Here is a 20719-nt window from a genome sequence, read left to right on the forward strand (position 1 = left end):
AAAAAAAAAGTGCGGTACATTTCAAATGTGTATATGTACATACGGTACCGTTCTATTATCGAGCAATGCGATGGTTCAAAATTCGTGACCATCAATTAAGGTGCGCGGTGTGGCGTGCGCTTCGATGCACACTGTGCGCCAAATCAGTGGTGTAGCAGACGGTCACGGGCGGGCGGTCCGTCAGCTATATGTACCTAGGTAACAGTAGCCACGAATCCGGGAAATGGGAGACAGCAAAAACACACCGGCGAAAGCTCGTCGTCATAACGGATCATTGAACTGATGGCAAATTATTGGGGGAGATGTTCGCTATCGAGTAGGGAGTCCGAAGGCGTGATTTTGCACACACTCGCGGTGGTTGTTGATCATACAGATATAAGTTGCAAATTGCAAATTGCTGATAGGTGATCCGCATCTAGATTAGGATCGGAAGTGGCGGGAGATCGTGGAACATGAGGAACTACACTGTTCGGATTCGCGAGGGTTCTCACCTGAGGCTTCATTGTAGTACACGCTGACACGTTCCAGTTGCAGATCTGATTCGCCGTGATAAATGCCGGTTGCGTCGATTCCATGCTCCTCGGAGATGATTTCCCAGAACTGCAATAGAAGAAACGGAGGAAACGATTTGATTAGGACTTGACAAATTGGACGACGTTCTCAATTTTAAGTAAAATGAATGTTCAACTAGTTTTGCTGTGATTCAAATTCTCCTTGGAGTAATTTAGCTTCATTTATCATAATTCAGCTTTGTGCGCTTGTTTCAAATTCCAAAACTCGAGGCATATCAAAAATTGCTTGCTCATCGTTGTCAGCTTCTTCGGACATCATCATCAAAGTCGTCACGCACTGATAATTGCCCCCGAGAAAGATCCCCTTGTGATGCCGCCAACAACCGCAGGCGTACGTCACGAAACACCACCCCAAATGCACAAGGCATTTAACGTCAATCTCCGTTGAATTGAGTCAAATTAGTGCGTTTGTATTATACACATCAAGGGGGAAGCCTTCGAATTCGAATCCAATTTGGTCTTTTACTCTCCAATCAAGAGCATTATCTGCCTCTCGCTGGTGACAGCCAGCAGCGGCGTCGGCGACCAACCATGCCATGGCTAACCGCCAACCGAATAAAGCTTATATGTAATTAGTTCAATCTGTCGATCTGGTCGCCGGCCGGCCGGCACCGCCACAAACGACCGATAGATTGTTGTTCTATACGTCGACGGAATCAAGATTGAAAAACTACTCATCGAGCGTGAAGAAAGCTGGCGGAAAACGTGTTCGCCGTTGGCCATTCACCTCAAGCCAGGCCGGGCCGGGCCGGACGGTGTCCAAATAGATCTCCACGACGACATCTTGACGGTTGCAGTCAGTCAGCACTGTGGCGAACATTGTTTGACAGATTTCGGAAAAACTTTTCCGCACTCGGCAACGCGAAAACGCGCAAGATTGATGCACTCCATTACAGTCACCAGCGCGAGTGCGTCCAATACCTACGCGTCGCCGTCCACGTTCTTGGGCGGAGTGACGGTGCGATGCAAGCATGCAACTTCATTTGACGAGCTGCTGCTGGTGCCGCTAAGACATAACAAATGACACATTTATTTTTAGAATTTTATAATTTATGGTGCCCATTGCGCTGTCGCGCAGGCTTCAGTGTGATTTATCCCTTCGGAGTTCAGCCGGTCTGGCAGTTGACGATAAGTTTAACCGATCTTCGCCATGGTCCATTCCGATCGATGGCAGCGAGCGCACTCTGCACTTAAGAGCAGTAATGTCAGATTGATTTGATGGTTTGGACAAAGATTTCCATGGAAATCTGGCAACACTGGCGACACATGCAAAGAACCTCAACCTCGATCGCGGACCCTTGATTCGGATGCAAAAGCAAGTGAAATTCTGACATGCAGCACAACGTATCCTCCAAATGTATGAAAGGGGCAAACCATCACACAAAACGGACAAAGTTGCAGACGCTTTCCAAGAGGCATGTTTGCAATATGTCGTCGGTTTCCTGCAATAGGGGCACAACTCAAAAAATGTGAATTTTCAGAATGAGCGTTTGAAAATTGGCAATCTTGAAGCACATCCTACAAGCTCACTTATTTCTCTCATTATTAGACAAAAGTAAACGAATTTTGATTGTTGTATCTTGGAAAGGGACTGAAGAACTATCTGCTGCATGAATTTTAGATCACTATTTTTCATCAACTATTGAAAAAGTTGACTGATTTTGAGTTGTGCCTTTATTGCGGAAAATTGGTGAAAATGCAAAAATTGTGCGTTTCTCATCGAATTTCGGAACGGGTCTTTGTCAGATGAAAGTTTGCATGGTTTTTCATCATTTGTCATCAAAATCTCAAAAATGTCAAATTTTGAGTTGTGCCCCTATTGCAGGAAACCGACGATGTGTGGTGCGTATCTACGCACAACAGCAGCCAGCCGCGAAGGTTCTTTCAGGAGACATTTCCTGTTCCATTTCGTAGCTGTCGTGTCGCGTTACGTGTCAATCACGGGGGTAGACTTCTTGCTGGTGTCACTGACTGGCCAGTCAGTGGCGTTTGTAATAGGCCGATAATGGGATCAAGCCCTGTTCGGATCGATTGGGATTTCGGTTACCATCAGGTGAAACCGTTTGTCTCCAAATTAGAAAACAAACTGGAGATTATCGAGTTTCCAGGCTCCTGATTGAAGCTACCGTCTGTATTGTCTCGTGCAAAACACCAATTTGTCATGAGTTGGATTATAAATGCCCATTATACTTAGCATATTAATTTCACAATCTGTTTAAAGATTCGCACAGAATAAGGTTGTCAGGGGATGCTTTATATTTATATTTTCACTTTTAGAAAAGACGTGCAGGTGGCAAGTGTTTGAGACAGGTTTATCGCTTTTGCGTTGTATACAAAAGGTCTTGGGTTCAATCACTGGTCCATTTCTTTCACCCTACTTTTTCTCTCTTCTCTACATACTCTTGGGATCTTTTCGGCGTATCAGTCTTCTCGTAAAAATCAAAAACTACGGTTTGATTTCTTTCTCCAACGTTTCGATCCTTATTGGAAAGTGTTCAAGAGGTAGCAAACAGTGGTCCGAATTCCTACTATCAATTTTTAAAATTATTTGGAGTAACTCTCGCTGAGACCGGCCCACTATTTCACATTTTTTTTTCAATGGGGATCCTAGATAAAAAAGTAAGGAAAATGCATTTGGTTACTCAAATCGATGGACTTACCCCCCCCCTTGTTTAGAGCCACAACAATGTTTGCAGATTTCTCGATTTTGGTCAAAAGGTGGCTCATTTTAACCGTTATAACTTAAAAGTTTCTCTACCACCTCAAAACGAAATGTTGTTGAAAAGAAAAACTACTAATACTATTTACATACTATTTACATACTATTTACAATTATTAAAAGATGGATCGGCCATATTGATTTTGGCCACCATCTTAGATTTTTATACCAAAACTTTTGTTTCACCATGCTGGCAACCACCAATTTTCAAGTCTTTGCATCAATTGAAAGGTAAGACATTTATACTTAACATGTAAAAAATAGAGATGTCGTTTTCTCATGTCAAAGGTTATCTGCCGTTTTGCAAAACTAATGTTTGTTTTTTTTCTAAAAAATTTAAAAGGAATATATAGTGGCTGTAGCATACTCTGTAGGATATGTCCCAGCCTTCTCCACCACATTTTCTAAGACGTAAACTTTCCCACACGGTCAGAACCCTGTAGACAAACCACTTAGTATCATAAATTGCAATCAGCACTTCGGACTAAATGATTGCATTCATATTCTCAAATAACCCAATTACAACGACCCATGCCATTAACACACCATGAGGTAACCAACAGTAATTCGAATCCTTCTTTCCCATTAGTCATCGTTTCCGTGCGAGGCACTTGAACTGTCGACAAGTGCACCACGTCGCAAGCGTGGTCGTTGCACATGCACACTCTCACTCTCTTTTAATAATTGTTCTCTCTTTTTAATTGAACTCTCGTTGGCTAAGTCGGACCGAAGGGCAACTTCAGGCACCTCCCACCAATACAGTAATTGTGTAGAGAAGAATTAACATTAAGTTGCATCCAAAATTGATTTACCAAATAAATTCAGTCTTATGACACACGTCAGCGCGCCTAGTTGATGTTCGAAAGAAATACTACAAGGTGCTGAAAAAATCATCGTTTTGCAACTTGTTGCATAAATAACTATTTCATGATTTTTTTTTTGAATTTATGAAATAATTTGGCAATAATTACTCCAGAAAAAAACCTATTCACATCCATTCTGATTATGCTCTTTCAGTACACAAAATATTTACTTTAAGAGATACTTCTTGAGGCTTACAATTATTGCTTCAAGTATTCTATTCGTGACAATCAGTTGATCAGTACAAGTAAAATTATTTGATGTTCTATGGAGAAAATCATTGAAACTTCATTTTCTCGAAATGCCAGGCATTGCTCAAAAAAAAATATTTGGTTGGCACCAAAGTGATCATCATTAACATCTATAACTTATCTTTATGGGAAACATGTTGTTAAAATTTCTTGTAAACACCTTCGGTAAGAATTCGATGTAAATGATTTTGTAAACTTTGTGAAATTCAGGTAAAATCTTATTGAATTTGTTACAAAAAAAAATAATTAGAACGAAAAAAATCCTAAAATTTCAGGAAGAATTTCTGAAACAAAATCACATCAAAGATGCGTGGAAAAGTATGAAGGATCAAAAAATCTGTACGAATTGCTATTGAAATGTACGCATACACACTTAGAAAAAATTACCGACTTCGGTAATGTTTCGCCGAAATCTCAACCGTTAAGATTGTTTCATAGGAAAAATTCGTAAAATGTAGCAACTATTACCGAACTTCGTTGGAGTTTGTCCAGTTTGTCAGATAAACGATATGATTTTACCGAAATTTGTTATTTTTTTTACAGAATTTCATTAAAAACCGTTACCGAACGCTCAGCAGTTGAGATTTCGGTAAAAATTACCGAACGCGACAAGCTGTGTAAGTCGGTAGTTTTTCATTTTGATTTGCTAGGAAAAACATAAAAGCCATAGCTTATCTCAGTATTTGCTGAAAAATCACTTCCATCAACTAAAGAAATACACAGCTAACCGCGTTCGGTATTTTTTTTACCGAAATCGCAACTGCTAAGCGGATTTTACCGGAATTCTGTAAACAATTACATTTACGTTTTCCCATATTAACTTTCATACAAATGTTTTCGATCATATGTCAAACTTTAACGAAGTTCGGTAAAAGTTACCAGCTCACCATTTTTTTCGGTAAACAAAACTTAACGGTTGAGATTTCGGTAAAATATTACCAAAGTCGGTGATTTTATCCAAGTGTGAGTGTTTCTAGTATGGTGGTATACACCAGTGATCACCAAACTGCGGCCCGCGGGCCGCATGCGGCCCTCGAGGTGATTTATTGCGGCCCGTGAACTGATTTTCAAGTATGTCAGAATGTGGCCCGCTGAAACATTGAATAACCAAATAAGATTTTTCTATTTTTTTTAAATGATTTGTTACAATACATATTTTCTACAAAGCTCAACTGAATTAGTATTATTTTATCTGAAATTGACTTAGACCATTTTTTTGTTTCGAAATATTATTCGTTGCGTTCGATAAGGGGGAATAACCGAACGCGACGATTTGAACCCGTCGCGGGTGAAACCATCGCCAGAGTCGTCGCCAGACAATCAGCAGGCGGGAGTCTGACGTTTCTCCGATCTCATTAACACAAACAGAGGTGGTTCTTGATTTGTCGCGATGATTCAGAAATGCCAAATGGAAGTTAGCAGCACGTTTTTCTATGAAAGCAACATACAATATTGATCCTTGACTGAATTTTGTGGTAAGCGACAGCTCTTTTTAAAGAAATGGTGAATTTTGGAAACAGACTTTCAGAGAAAAGGGGTATTTGTAGATCGGCATTCTATCGAAGATTTAATGAAACTGGTTCAAAATTAATTTTGAATTCTTGCGGCCCGCAGTCCCCATGTAAAAATTTATTTTGGCCCGCATAGACACTAAGGCTGAGGACCACTGGTATACACAGTTAAAAAATGTTACATCATATAACCTGTAATAAAAAGACATCGTCACATCGAACACATTTTTTTTATCATTTTTTGAATTCACAGCTAGCTCTAAGGGGAAAGACGTATCCTTCGTTTGCGTTCAACATTTCACACAAGACATTGTTTATTGTAAAACCTTGTAAGGTGGAATAGAAATGTATGTGTTAAATGTGTTTACATCGGGAGTTATTTTCAGATTTTTTTACTATGTAACTTAACATTGGATTGTATAGTTGTATTATTAAATTCTTACACAGCTAGTCGCGTTCGGTAATTTTTACGGAAATCTCAACTGCTGAGCGTTCGGTAATAAGTTTTTCAAAAATTCTATAAAAAAAAGCTGCCAAATTTTGGTGAAATGCTATCGTTTATCTGTGAAACTCTAACGAAGTTCGGTAAAAGTTGCTAAATAGGTTTTGGAAGAATCTTGAACACAAAACTAGTTCAATCTCATAATAAATTTTGTTGAAAAAATGCCAAATTCCCATGAGCACCACTATTGGAACTACCATCACTAAGAGAGCGTTTACCCTATTTATCGTATTTTAGTATGGAAAATACCCAGAATCAGTGAATCAAAATTCAACCATCGCGCAACAATAATGACAATGTCGCAACCTGTATTTGTTACGACAATCCACCCAATGCGACATATGTTTATCCCAGCTTGAAAATAATAGGATAAACATCGTACACCACGAGTTTGGAGATTTTTGGGCCTTGCATTTCGATTTTCGAACGGTAACTTCGAGTCGGTAAACACTACAACTCTGTTGAAGATCTATCATCAAAGAGTTTCGACTTTGGGTTAGTAATAATTGATTATTCACGAGTTGAAAATTACGCAACAAATTCAGCTTCCATTTTGTCTGCAACAAAAAAAATCGAGATCATGTCATTATCTGTTTCCAGTAGGGATAAAGAGTAATCGTCGCGACTTCTTGGTTGCTAATTTCGTGCCTCTTTTGTCTGACAATTCTCTTCACTGCCCAGAATCCCAGTTAAATCAACATTTCACCGATGAAATACTGACTGCCTGTTCCAAAAATAGTGTTTGGTGTTACGTGTAAACAGTGGCTCGCTAGTCATTTTAACACTGTGATGATAAGAATTATATTAATAAGTCGCATAAGAGGCGACTAAAGTGCAGCTAGAACAATGCGATATCACAAGACTTTTTTGCTAAGTAGTGGGCATCTGTGTCGTTTTACTGAGCAATCTTTAGGAGTCTCAGTAGAAATTTTGGGAAGAATCGCTTGAGGAATCCCGGGATCAATATTGGTACGAATGAATGAACCTCTGTGGAAATCGTAGAATACATTTCTAGGATGAATTGAAGGAGCAATCTTTCGGATACTTCATAAATTTCTGGAAGCAGTTCCTTGAGCAATCCTGGAACGAATCTTTTAATGAATCCAGCAGGAATTTCTAAAATCTTCTCTGGGAGGAAAATCTTGAAACAATTGAGGGGTTAGAAGCACTTACTCCCCAGTGACAAAATCCCGCTATAAAAGATGTTCACTGACCAATTGTTCACCAATTGACCTACAGAAGCAATCCAGCCGTATATGTTGATGAATCCTTTGAGGATTACTGGATTACTGGATAAACCCTTGAATCAATTCCACTAGATCACCTAATCTTTTCAATCACTGGAAATTCCATAAACTTAAGCCACACGGAACCAGTAGTAAATGTCTCCATACGGTGTCTAAATATTTGCCCACTATATGTCTTCCCAGAAAACGTAAATGCATCCTAACACATCGTAAATTCGGCTACACACGCTAAGGTAACAGCCTAACATGATAGAAAAACGCAGCCCCAACGATGGTAGTGAAATCATCAGACCTCGCGACAGACGCAATCCATAACCGCGGTTCATAACCGTTGGGAAGCAATTCGACGACGAGGGAGTGACACTATGCTACAGCTACTGACCGTGACCACCCCTTGGAAGAGGCATTTCTCTCTCATATTGTGCGGTGCACTGCACTCATCATCGCATCGCCGGTCGTCGGGGCAGACCGAAATCCTCTTGTTAACGAAATCATAAAAATAACAGTTAAGATTTTTTACGATTATTTCCATTTGGGATGATTTTCATATTTCTTCACTTCTGTGAGCATCCCGTCCCGGCGTCTGTCTGGGCCAAGGTGCGCACGATGGATGAAAATATTTTCTTTCGAGATCGTCTACGACTCGATGAGTCGGAAACATGGAAGCTGCGTTGTTTGTGTTTCATCCGCGGGGATAAATCACCGTTGCTGTCGCAACCGAGAATGCAATCTAGGTATGCAAGGTACATATTACATACACTCCCGTTCAAAAGTTTGGGGTCACCCCCTCAAAAACATGTCATTTTTTTAGGCCCATATCTCCGTCAATTTACGTCCGATTTCAAAAATCTTGGTCTCATTCAAAAGATAATAAGTCAAAGAAACTTTGAACATGGTTGTGGTGAAACTTTTACAAAAATATTTATATGTAAACTTAACCTAAACTTGCAACATTTTCTAAAAAATAAATTTAATTTTACGGCAGTGTCGCTGGAAATTGGGTCGACCACATTTTAAGTCGAGAGTGGTAATATAACCTATTTTCTATTGGCTTTCGACTGCCTTTTACCGAACTTAGCGGAAAAATCTAGGAAAAAAGTTATTTAGGAAATTAACCATTGATGTCATCGACCAAAAGTTTGGGGTCACCCCTCAATATGATGCATCAGCCGTAACTTTCGTAAAACATGGAAAAATGATTTGGTGATATCTTCGTCATCTTTCATTCGATTTAAATACTTCTTGGCTTATATTAAACATAATGAATGATGCTTACTGCATAGACATTGAACCGCAACAATTTTTCAAAACTTACATACTTAAACTTAGCATAAAAATGCCTCAATTTTTGAAATGTGTTACCTTTACATAATATTTTTATATATAAAAATTATTGAATACATCAAATTAAAGGTGTGATATGTAAGTTTACTTTATTATCTCCAAAATGAGCCAATAAGAATTAAAATTGAATGAAAGATGACGAAGATATCATCAAATCAGTTTTCCATGTTTTACGAAAGTTTTGGCTGATGCATCATATTGAGGGGTGACCCCAAACTTTTGGCCGATGACATCAATGGTTAATTTCCTAAATAACTTTTCTTCTATATTTTTCCGCTAAGTTCGGTAAAAGGCAGTCGAAAGCCAATAGAAAATAGGTTATATTACCGCTCTCGACTTAAAATTTGGTCGACCCAATTTCCAGCGACACTGCCGTAAAATTAAATTTATTTTTTAGAAAATGTTGCAAGTTTAGGTTAAGTATACATATAAATATTTTTGTAAAAGTTTCATCAAAACCATGTTCAAAGTTTCTTTGACTTATTATCTTTTGAATGAGACCTAGATTTTTGAAATCGGACGTAAATTGGCGGAGATATGGGCCTAAAAAAATGACATGTTTTTGAGGGGGTGACCCCAAACTTTTGAACGGGAGTGTATATTCGGTATGGGTTTCAGAAATTTGGAACTTCTGATTCCTCTGACCCGTAATTACAGAAAGTAAATATTTATGGTAATCTTTATGATCAGTAGCAGTTATTCCACCATCATGGGCGTAACTAGGGTGACGATGATGTCAGGGTTAGTTGTTATTCCTTAAATTTCTGTTAAACCTTCCACAGAATTATGGGGGAATCTCCCCCTTCATAAATAACTGATGGATTTCCTCAGACAATTTCTGACAAAATATTAAATGGAAACTGTCTAGATTAATATCTAAGTGATAATGAAATTTAATCTTTACTATTAAGTGGAACTGCATGCAGAGCAAGACTCAAGCTAGGATGGGGGTTAACTACATACATACATACATACATACTATCTCTCTACGATTTTAGCAATAATGAATTACATTCAAATGTTATCACAACCGGAAAAATATGGTAACCACGCCCAAGTATACGCGACGACGGGGCATAGCACGGCGACGACGATACGCTAATAGGAAGACGCCAACGAAAGAGGTGCTAATGAATGATGTCTCATCCAATTCTTTCCCCTGACTGGTCTGGGTATCCCAGTGGAGCAGATATTTAACAACTTCCTCTCCACTTGAAGCGTTTTACTGCAATTGGAACTGCTTCTTCCTGTTGCATCAGTTTTGCGCCACCTCAGCCGCGCGATGCAGCTTTGTAGGTGTAATGCTGCTGTCGGATGAGATCTCTCTTTCTGTAAGAAGCCGTGAATTGAGCGATTCTTTCTTCTGCGTGGTGCCAGACCTTTTGACTGTAATCTTTCATCAGTTTTGTTTTTTCTTCTTCTGAGAGTGAAGGAAAAACGGAAACTGAAGACAAAGCCCCATCTTTCGGCATCCCACCGAAGCGAAGTGCGGAGAAGAAACCTTCACTCACTCAAGCAATCAAGATGAAAAGTATTTTCCTCTTTATCTTGAGGGGATAGGTGGCTGATGTCTGCGTTAAGCGTCAACGCCGCGCCTCGCTGGCATACGATCTCGAAAACGTCGTTGAAAGTGTTTTTGTTTTGGCTCACGCGTTCGCGTGGAACTGTCGGGAAAACGCGTGAGATGTGTCATTCTGCCGACAAGCTAATTGCGTGGGCTGATTCAATTGGTTTTCTATATTCTATAGTGGGATATTTTTTTTTCTTCTTCAATTTCATCTTTTTTATGTATTGAGAAAGTTGAGGCAAATTTTGAATCTTACTAGCATCCTTTTCAATTTCAAATGATTGTAGTTTGAGTTTCCTTCAGTATCGATAACCAGAAACGGCTTTTGTGAAGCTCCTCCAGGGACTTTTTTCAGCATTAAACTAAAGATTCTCAAGTAGGGGAAATTACTCATTCTCGGCCGTTTTGTTCACTTCGTCTTTGGGGTTTTTTGAAACCTATTGAACTCAGAGTTGGTCTCAAGTCCTTCCCAACTAAGCTGAATTATATAGCCAAGTTTCAGGCAATTTGGCTGACAAAAACTCCCCATGACGAAAAGAACAAACCTGCCGATAATACCCATTGTTACCCTATTTCTGCCAGTATTGCTTCATGGATTTTTCCCAGAATTCCTTCAAGGATTTTCCCCAGGTGTTTTCAGAAGTTGTTTCACGGGATTCATCCGAGAAATCTTCCAAGTATTCTTTCCAGGTTCTCTACAAGGACTTTTCCAGGGTTCTCCAAAGATTTTTACAGGGCTTCCTCCCTACTATTCTTTCAGAGATTTCATAAAAAAAAATCAGATTCCTCCTGGGATTCCTCTTTGGATTCCTCCAGCGAATCTTCCATCTGTCTTCTAGAGATTTTTTTAGAGATTTCTCATGGAATTCCTACAGGAAACCTATTTAGAGATTTCTCTGGAGATTTTTTCAGAAATTTCTCCAGGAATTTCTCCAAGGGTTTCCCCAGGGATTCCTCCTGGAAGTTCTTTCGGTTGTTCCTCTCAGGATTCCTTCGAAGATTCTTCCAGGAATTTCTTTATGTATTCCACCCGGAATTTCTGCACAGATTTCTCCCGGTGTTCCTTCTGGGATTGCTCACGGAATTCTCCCAGGGATTCCTCTCAGAATTTCTTCAGAGATATATTTTTGGGATATATTAAAGGATTTCTCCCGGAATGTCTCAGAAATCATTCTAAGGATTCTTCCAAGGATTCCACCTGGTACTCTCACAGTATTCCTTCAGACATTTCTCGAGCAATTCCTTCAAATATTCCTGTAGCGATTTCCCCAGAATTCTTTAAAGATATTCTTCAGGGATATTTTTTCGAGATATATCTAAGGATTCTTCCAAGGGTCCCTCCCGTGATTCCTACATGAATTCCTCTCACAAATATTTTTCTAGGAATGCTATAAGAGTATTTGCCTAGGATTCCCCTTTCGACCCCTGGTATTACTTCAGGGATTTCTTCAGAATGATGACATTCTTTCTTGTGTGCGTTCAGAGAGATCTTTCCAGAATTTCTCCCGGTGATTTCTCAGGATTCCTCTAGACATTTTTTCAAGGTTTTCTTGCAAGATTCTTCCTTGTTGTGCACTACAGCCAGCGTGCACGACTTCTGAGCCAAATCGCGGTACACGCATGCAATTGATCACAATTATACCTTCGTATCTTCAACTAAGTTTTACAGTTAGCTAAAGGCTTTCAAATACTGGAAAGTGTGAACTGACCACTACTTTGCGCTAGCGTTTATTTAAATGTTTAATGCATTTATTTGACATGTTTTTTTTTTTGCTATGCCTTCAGCAAAGTTGCTGTGTAGCATTATGGTGCTTAAGTGGTGGACATTTTGGTAGGAAAATCCACCGCAAGTTCTTGCAGGAATTCCCTTGGAAGATCTCATGAATGAATTTTTGATAGAATAGTTAAAGGAATTCCTGAAAGAATATTTAGTGGGAGAACTAAACACTTTGTTTACTCGAACTACACTTCTACGTCGTACGGTGTACTGGTAACAGCGGTAGTGTACTTCTGACTTGCTTACTATTTAAGATAGCTATTTCAATCGGCAGTTGGGCATACACAGATGATCTTTGCGGCAAAAAGCTGTACTTAATTGTCGTGATATATACAACAGAGAGTGAGTGGCCACATGCTAGAGTGGCCCTCAAATTATTTACTACTCGCTTCAGTGTGTGGATTTTTATCGCGAACCACTGAATGGTCCATGCTCAGCAAGTGATACATTCGCGAATGTAACATTTCATGAACCAACATGATCGGGAACGCTCCCCGAAATGCTGTTCATTCTCTTACCCGGTTCGATACGAGAGCGCAATCAAGAGAGAAGATGCTCGATGACGCTAATGAAAGCGATGCATTCGGTAAGAATATTTTATTGCCATATTTCTTTTTTTATTGTGACGACACAACCTGCAACGTCATGAATACAGTTAAATTAAATAGTATTTCACGTTTTTAAAGCGAAAACGCATTAAATACTGATGAAAATAACGATTATTCACAGTTGCCCCAAGCCAACGATGAGCGATCATCGGTAAGTGTTACACTTAGCGATGCCCGCTCATCGCCGCAGCTTGTTTATATCGGAGTATCCTCTTTGTGTTTCTTCGTGAACCATGCGACTCGACGAGAGAACATACACCGCTTGGTAATTGAAACTGAACCAACAGAAGGGAAGAAAAACTGCCGAGTGGTTCACTGATCACTTTTTCGTCCAAACACTGACTCGCTTGCACAAAATCTTCGTGAGAATCTTTGAAAGAAGCCTTTGTAGAGTTTCTGGAGGATATCTTGAAGGAATTACTGCTGCAATCCTGCTGACGGAATTTTTAAGAAATATTTAGAGAAAATTGTTATGAAATCCTTGGGTAAATTTTCAAAAAAATCTATTAAGATTTTTCAAAAAGAATTCTTGGAAGAATCCCGGAACAATGCATGGTGCAATGCCTGAAGGAATTTTTGGAAGAATTTGTGAATGAATTTTTGGAAGAGTACCTGAAGGAATCTGTCAAGGAATTTCTCAGGAATTCCTTGTAAGAGTTCCTGAAATAATCCTTGAATAAGTTGCCACTGTAGGAATTTCTAAAGTAAACATTTTAGGAAATTCTGGAAGAATACCTACATGGGAAATCTCCAGAAAGATTCCTTGGGCGAGTTTTTGAATTTTCCTGAGGAGAGTACCCAAGCAAATCGGTTGCAAAAATTTCTAAAGAAATTGGTATAACGTGCCAGCCTAGTGTTTTATTATCAATTCCTCAGTTATTAAACACGAGCTTACTATTCCAATGCCCATTTTATATTTGTATATCGTCATTCACGAAGATGCACAAGTAAGCCAAAAAAGAATTTCTGCATAAACCTTTGAGAAATTTCTGAGGATAGGCTGTGATAATTTTTGACTGAGTTCAAAAACGTGAAGAAAAAAACAATACAGTAGAGCGGATTTTTTTTTCGACTTTCCATACAAGTCTGTCGATTTGAAATCGATTTTTGTTTTATTTTTAAGCAAAGTTGTTCTCTTCGTACACCTTATTCTCCGAAACCGATTGAGCTGATTATTTTACTGTAACTCACTAACATGAAAAAATTGAATAGTTTTTATCTTATTTATTGAAAAAAAATACACAATATTTTTTTTATTTTATTAAAATTTAGGAAGATCATCCCATATACTCACTGATATCTCGATGTCCACCAATCTGACGCAAAAACTGTGTTTAGAAGCTCGAAACATTTTATAATTAGCTTTCTCTTTATGAAAAAAAATTGAAATTTGGATGACTGCAAGCAAGATATTTGAATTATTAAAAAATCCATACTTTTTAAGACTGTTTCAATTAAAGTATTCTTAGATTTTTCAAGTTCTGTGCTATTATAATCCTTACAGATATTATCTATAGAATTCTAGAATATTTCATCAACATATGGAGAAAATATTTTTAAATCGCTCAATGACTTCTTCTGAGATGCTGTGTATAGGGTAAGGGAGGTATTTTGGACCCCTTTAGGAAGTGGATGAACAATTCAGTGATAAAAGAAGGTTTTCACTATAAAACATGGATGATTTCAGTAGGCATTACTTAGAGCAACATGTGTTCTGTCGAATAAGGTCAACCAGAACTTAAAATTGTTGTAGTAAATACAACAAATATCAAAACTCCTGAAGAATCTCGGGCTTCTATTTTGGACCACCTAACTTTATTTTGGACCACCAAGTGAATATATTTTGGCCCACCTCATTAAATTTTAATTGCATAATGAAATGAAGACACCTCAGCAACACTTTACGCATAATTGAAACTACGTGAGTATTACAACTTTTATTTCGCTTATTGAGGCATTCTTTATCTATTACATTGGTGATATAATAATTGCAGAACTATTTGACAAAATCGTAAGTAGGGCGATAAATTTGACGCGTAGGACATGTCTCACTCCTGTCCTACTCACTCATGCGTAACTGGATATAGGTATCAAATTTATCATCTATTTCATTAGATCTGCTGAATTTTGCAAAAAAAAGTCCGAATACTACTTTACACTAAACTAAAAAGTATTTCGAAAACACTAGTCGATTTTTTTCTGTAAATTATGTAATTTCTGCGAGAACATATAACAAAAAATTGGTAAGGTTTGTGAATGAACTAGAAAGTCAGTCAAGACACTAAAGGAACCCTCTGATATTGATGCAAAGCTCTAGACTTTCTCCTAGAATTCATTTTCAAGAAAAGAATACCGCTACCAGTTAATTGATAAATTACCTCGATTTTGTTTTCCAAATTCTATCCACATTTTTTTTTCAAGATTGCAATATAGACTGAGAAATCCCTTCAGAGAATGCATTTGAACATCCTTCTGAATTTTAGCTAGCACTGTTTAATGAACACTGCCTGATATCGAGGCTAAGTTCATATCCAAAAATCTTCCAGTAATCCCTCAGATAGTATACAAAATTTTAGTCAAAGCTTCACGTAATATTCTAAAACAATGTTCTGCACTTTTTCTCGTGAATTTCACTTTTTTTTTAATTTGAAAATATATATTGCATTCTGTGGTTGGAGAAAACTGAAATAGTTTGCTTATAGTTTGCTTATATGTATAATATCATAAATTTTCTCGCAGGTCTTGCTTGTAATTTCTTTTTAGATGGTTATGACACCTGCCTTGTCATAATTCCGACCAACAAAAGGAAAGAGAAGGAAATTAAACGATGATGCAATCGCTCGCCCACTGCAAACAGGGCCCCTGTGTCTGCACGAGTTCACAGAAATGGCTGCATCAGCGGAGATTCACGTTACATGCGGGTTGTCCATTGATAAACGCAAGGTTCAAAGGGTAGGTCGGTTTGTGGTTAAAGTTGGAAGGCCGTGTTGTACCGTTCATCGTAGCTATAGTTTATATAGTTCAGAAAAAAGTTTGCCATGATCACCAGGTGCATGGTATCAGTTAGGCTTTTCAAGTTAACAGTCAAGTAACATTCTTGACCACTCAGCCATTTTTGTGCGATAATCAGGCTCAGCCAACTGGCTAATACGTGTTGATGTATTTAATACATTTCTTTCAATAGTCCAAGAAGCCTCAAGAAGCAAATAGCTATCAGGCACTTTTTGCACCATTTTGATAAAAACCCAATACTATGTATCTCTCTGCCTAGTGGGTTTAAATGACTTATCTATTCAATTTACTTCTGGCGTCATGCATCCAATCTCTTGCAATCTAGATTGTTCGGTGATGGACGGGGTATGACCAGATGAACGACATCGAGAAAACATGTTCTTCGCATCAAAGTATAAAAGGCATTGATGACCTGGATTCTAACGAAGGGGCATGCATACATCCTATGTTTTTTCGTGACTCACTAAATGGATGCCCCTTAATTTCCGTAGCTCAATTATATGCTCTTATGTTTTCTAAAGCAAAAGAAATCAAAATGAAAGACAAAGTTACCTCTCAATCTAAAACCCCAATTTACGAATCCACACATTAGCTTGCTTATTCTTTATTCGTATAAATCATGCTCAAACCATGTTTCATAGCTAGTTGAGTTTCTCCAGAACAAATAATTATTAGCATAATTTTCCTATTCCCGATGGAGAAAATACTCCATAGCACGAATCAAAGACACAATTAAGTCGATCCGTGCATTCCCCGTGGTTTCTTTCTCCGCTTCGCTCTTCGCACGAATGACACATAAACAGTGGATTCCAACGCGATCACCATTATAACAATTCAGCATAACTGACCGTTAGACCACCCCAATAATTATATCTGTTCGTCTGCTCCGGCGCAGCGGCCTGTGCGACTGGGGAGCGGCGGTGCGGTTGCAGTTGAACGCATATTTTCGGGTCTTCCAAAATCATATTTAGATATGGGAAGGTATGTTTGGCAGCACGCGTGAAAGCCCCATTTTCCATCCGGTTGCGTTGTGTTGGCTGACTCACTCAACCCGACTTGCTGCTGCTGTTATTCTGACCACGATGAACTGAGCACTTGTATGTATCCATGTGTGACATTACCCCCGAACCATTAAGAAACAACCGTATGGTCATGAAACCGAAATTAAGCCTGCTTCCTTCTTCGGAGGGGACAACGACGGGGAGCTGCTGCGTTGCAAACTAGAAATTTGTTCGGTCAGTTTGGGGGGGATCGGTTTGAAATGTGGCACTGGGCTTTTAGGCCGAAAATTTCAGGAATTTCATTCAGAAACTACCTTTTAGAATTTCCTTCCTTCAGGAATTTCCTTTGGGAATTATTTTCGGGAATTTCCTTCAAGAATTTCCATGTGGAAGTTACTTCAAGCATTTCTCTCATTAGTTTCTACCATAAGTTTCCTTCAGAAGTTTCCATCAGGAAATACCTTAAGGAACTTCCTTCAGAAATTTTTCTTTAGGAAATTCTTTCAGATTTTTTTTAGAAACGTGTCTTAGGTGTTTCTCTCAGGAATCCATTTAAGATTTTCTTTCAGGAATTTCCTTGAGGATTTTCCTTCAGGAAATTCCTTCATCAATTTCATTCAGGAATTTCCTTCAGGAATTTCCTTCAGGAATTTCCTTCACGAATTTCCTTTAGGAATTTTCTTCAGGAATGTCCTTCACGGATTTCCTTCAGGAATTTCCTTCAAGAATTTCCTTCAGGAATTTCTTTCAGGAATTTCCTTCAGGAATTTCCTTCAGGAATTTCCTTCAGGAATTTCTTCCAGGAATTTCCCTCAGGAATTTCCTCCTGGCATTTCCTTCAGGAATATCCTTAGGGAATTTCTTTCAGGAATTTCCTTCAGGAATTTCCTTCAGGAATTTCCTTCAGGAATTTCCTTCAGGAATTTCCTTCAGGAATTTCCTTCAGGAATTTCCTTCAGGAATTTCCTTCAGGAATTTCCTCCAGGAATTTCCTTCAGGAATTTCCTTCAGGAATTTCCTTCAGGAATTTCCTTCAGGAATTTCCTTCAGGAATTTCCTTCAGGAATTTCCTTCAGGAATTTCCTTCAGGAATTTCCTTCAGGAATTTCCTTCAGGAATTTCCTTCAGGAATTTCCTTCAGGAATTTCCTTCAGGAATTTCCTTCAGGAATTTCCTTCAGGAATTTCCTTCAGGAATTTCCTTCAGGAATTTCCTTCAGGAATTTCCTTCAGGATCTGTCTTCATGAATTTCATTGAACTTTTTTGAGAAATTTCTATCAACAAATTTCTTTAGAAAATTATTTTCAAAAGTTCATTCAGGAATTTCTAAAAGGAGTCACATTTCACCCTGATCTCTCACCATCCGGCAACGGAAGATTCCACCGCTGTGTCATTGCGTGCGGGGGCCCTAATTAAAAGTAATACAAGACGAACGCTCACATAGCTGTGGTGTATTTCCACTTTGCAGCAATAGCCGAAACCAAAGGAGGAAGGGAACGTAAACTCCGAAAACAAAAAAGTTGACTTCCGCTCTCTCCAATTTACCCCGCGCCGCTTAGGAGAGTCATCAAATTTCATCTGGATTCGTCCGTCCATCCGCTCCCACCGTAGGTATGGCTTCAGGCCCGGGGTGGTGACGACACTTTACTGTGTTGGCATTTGGTTTACCTTACCGAACGAACTCCACTAGCGAGTGGTCCTTGCAATTAAGCTTCGACACTCTTAAGCCGGGTGCGTGAAATTAGCACGGGGGGGCTCAGCAGTCGAAGAAAACAATTTACCTGCGAAAAAAGAAATCGAGAGAAAGACGAAAAACGAACGGTTAGAGAAATCAATCGGACTGGGAGGAAAAGCGATGATGGGTAGTAATTTTACGAAACATAAGCGACCATAAATCATCGGCCGAATTTTCCCATGCGACACAGCGAACGAAACCAAGCGCTGGAGGTGGTCAAATTTTCTTTTATCTGTTAGAACAAAAGAAACCGTTCTGCTATCATGTCGACTAAATTTCCATCGGGAGGCTGAATGTGCTCCAATTTTAGACTGCAATTTTGCTTTGCTCTTGTTTTTTTTCCTCTGTCCAATCGACTTCCAAATCACGACGATTAATGTTCCAGCGTTTCGTTGGAAAACCTCGGAAGCGAAAGTGATTCATTGCTGGTTGTTCATCAGTTGAGATGGTCCATCCGAATCCACTTTACCAAACGCATGCAGTGTTTTTCGAAAAATGGGTATCTATCTGCAGGGAATGGTATCGAATTACAAAACGCCGTTTCGTGGGTTTCCCCACGGTGGTGAGAAACAAGAAAAACGAGGCATCTTCTTGATGGTTTTTCGTTCGATCATCTTAAGCATTCAGCCACGATGATTTTTTGTTCAAATCACAGGTTTATGGATGAACGAAAACGATAGCAATTATCACTTGGCTTGGGTGGTTCGATCCCACAGGCTGGATCTGACATGTTTCCATGCAAAATCACTTCGCTCCACAATGACTCAAACCAAATCATTTGCAAGCAGCTTGACAAGGCAAAAGGTATTGGGGTGTACAGGTCGGATTCGCCGGAGTCGGGCTCTGAAGCTAGTCAAACGTATATCAGGGGAATATAATGCTTTATAAAGCCAACATTTCGACATACACCAGCTTTAAACATTTCTTTACAAATACAACTAGCTTCCAATAGTCAGATTGGTAACCATTTCGAAGTTTATTCATGCGCATCTCGGGGAAACTTATAAAATAAAAAAATGGCCCCAAATCTTTCCCAACCAAGCTGAGTTATACTACCAAGTCTCAGACAATTTGGCGGACAAAATTCCTCATGACGAAGAGAACAAACCTGCCGATAATACCTTTTATCATCCTATTTCGCAAGTTTCACAAAATATTTGTTTTTTTTTTATTATTTTTAGAAATCTTGGCTAATTTGAGAGCTTCAGCTTGAGCTTGATTGACCGCCCGTAGTTGCCACTTCAGTATCGCCAGATCAGCCGGGGAGTAGCAGGCTTTCAGTGTGTGAGCGTTGGTGATCTTCTATGTTAAGGTGTCATGCGGATTTCGGAGTGCTGGTGGGATGTGGTTGGCAGAGGGTTCACACATTGGTGCGTGCATGCCAGGCGTAAGGTGATAGGGTAGTACGGTTATTACTATGAAGCTAAAGCAGCACAGTTTGCTTGATTGCATAACTTGTAGGCGTTATTTGATAGATTAACACTGTGCTGTGAAATTTGGAAGGAAGGGAATCGTATTTTCAACCGTTTCTGGTTCTAGCGATGGCTATGAACATATGAATACAAATGAGTTGTATATATAGAGAGGTGAGTTTGAAGAGAGTGGATAGGAATATACAAAATAGAAAAAAAGGGACGGTCCAGGGATTGAACCCAGGACCTTCTGCATATAAATTAGAAGTGGCAGCCACTAGACCACCAAGCCCGTTTTTATAAATCTTGGCTAGTTTCAAGTAAAAATAAAAGTAGCTTCTTCAGTAGGAATTCCTGGAGAAATTCCTATGGAGACAAAGGGAATTTCTGAAAAAATCTTAAATTTATAGAAAAAACTCGAAAGAATTCTTGTTTCTCGGGAGGAAGAATTTCTCGAGGGAAGGAATATTGAAATATTGAATATTGAAATTCAAGCAAAACACCTGTTGTAATTCATAAGAGAACCTTTTTAGAAAAAATCCTGGAGAAATTTATTTAAAATTAAAGGCATTCCTGAAAAAATATCTGGAGGAGCAAATG

At 38.9% G+C, this 20719-nt stretch overlaps 1 protein-coding gene and 1 long non-coding RNA gene across 2 annotated transcripts in view; both read right to left on the reverse strand.

The window, feature by feature from the left end:
• The window catches only part of LOC109422250 (tubulin beta-3 chain), a 106559-nt gene that overhangs the window by 17856 nt on the left and 67984 nt on the right, over positions 1-20719 (reverse strand). The window contains exon 2 of the mRNA XM_029868709.2: positions 492-600. Within this exon, the coding sequence (XP_029724569.1) occupies positions 492-600 (109 nt within the window). The remainder of the gene's footprint in view (positions 1-491; positions 601-20719) is intronic.
• Positions 18404-20719, reverse strand: part of LOC115259965 (uncharacterized) — a 37451-nt gene continuing 35135 nt past the window's right edge. Inside the window, exon 3 of the long non-coding RNA XR_003894342.2 lies at positions 18404-18753. This is a non-coding gene — a long non-coding RNA (uncharacterized LOC115259965). The remainder of the gene's footprint in view (positions 18754-20719) is intronic.

Source organism: Aedes albopictus, chromosome 3, assembly GCF_035046485.1.
Source record: "Aedes albopictus strain Foshan chromosome 3, AalbF5, whole genome shotgun sequence".
In the NCBI taxonomy this organism is placed as follows: Eukaryota; Metazoa; Arthropoda; class Insecta; order Diptera; family Culicidae; genus Aedes; species Aedes albopictus.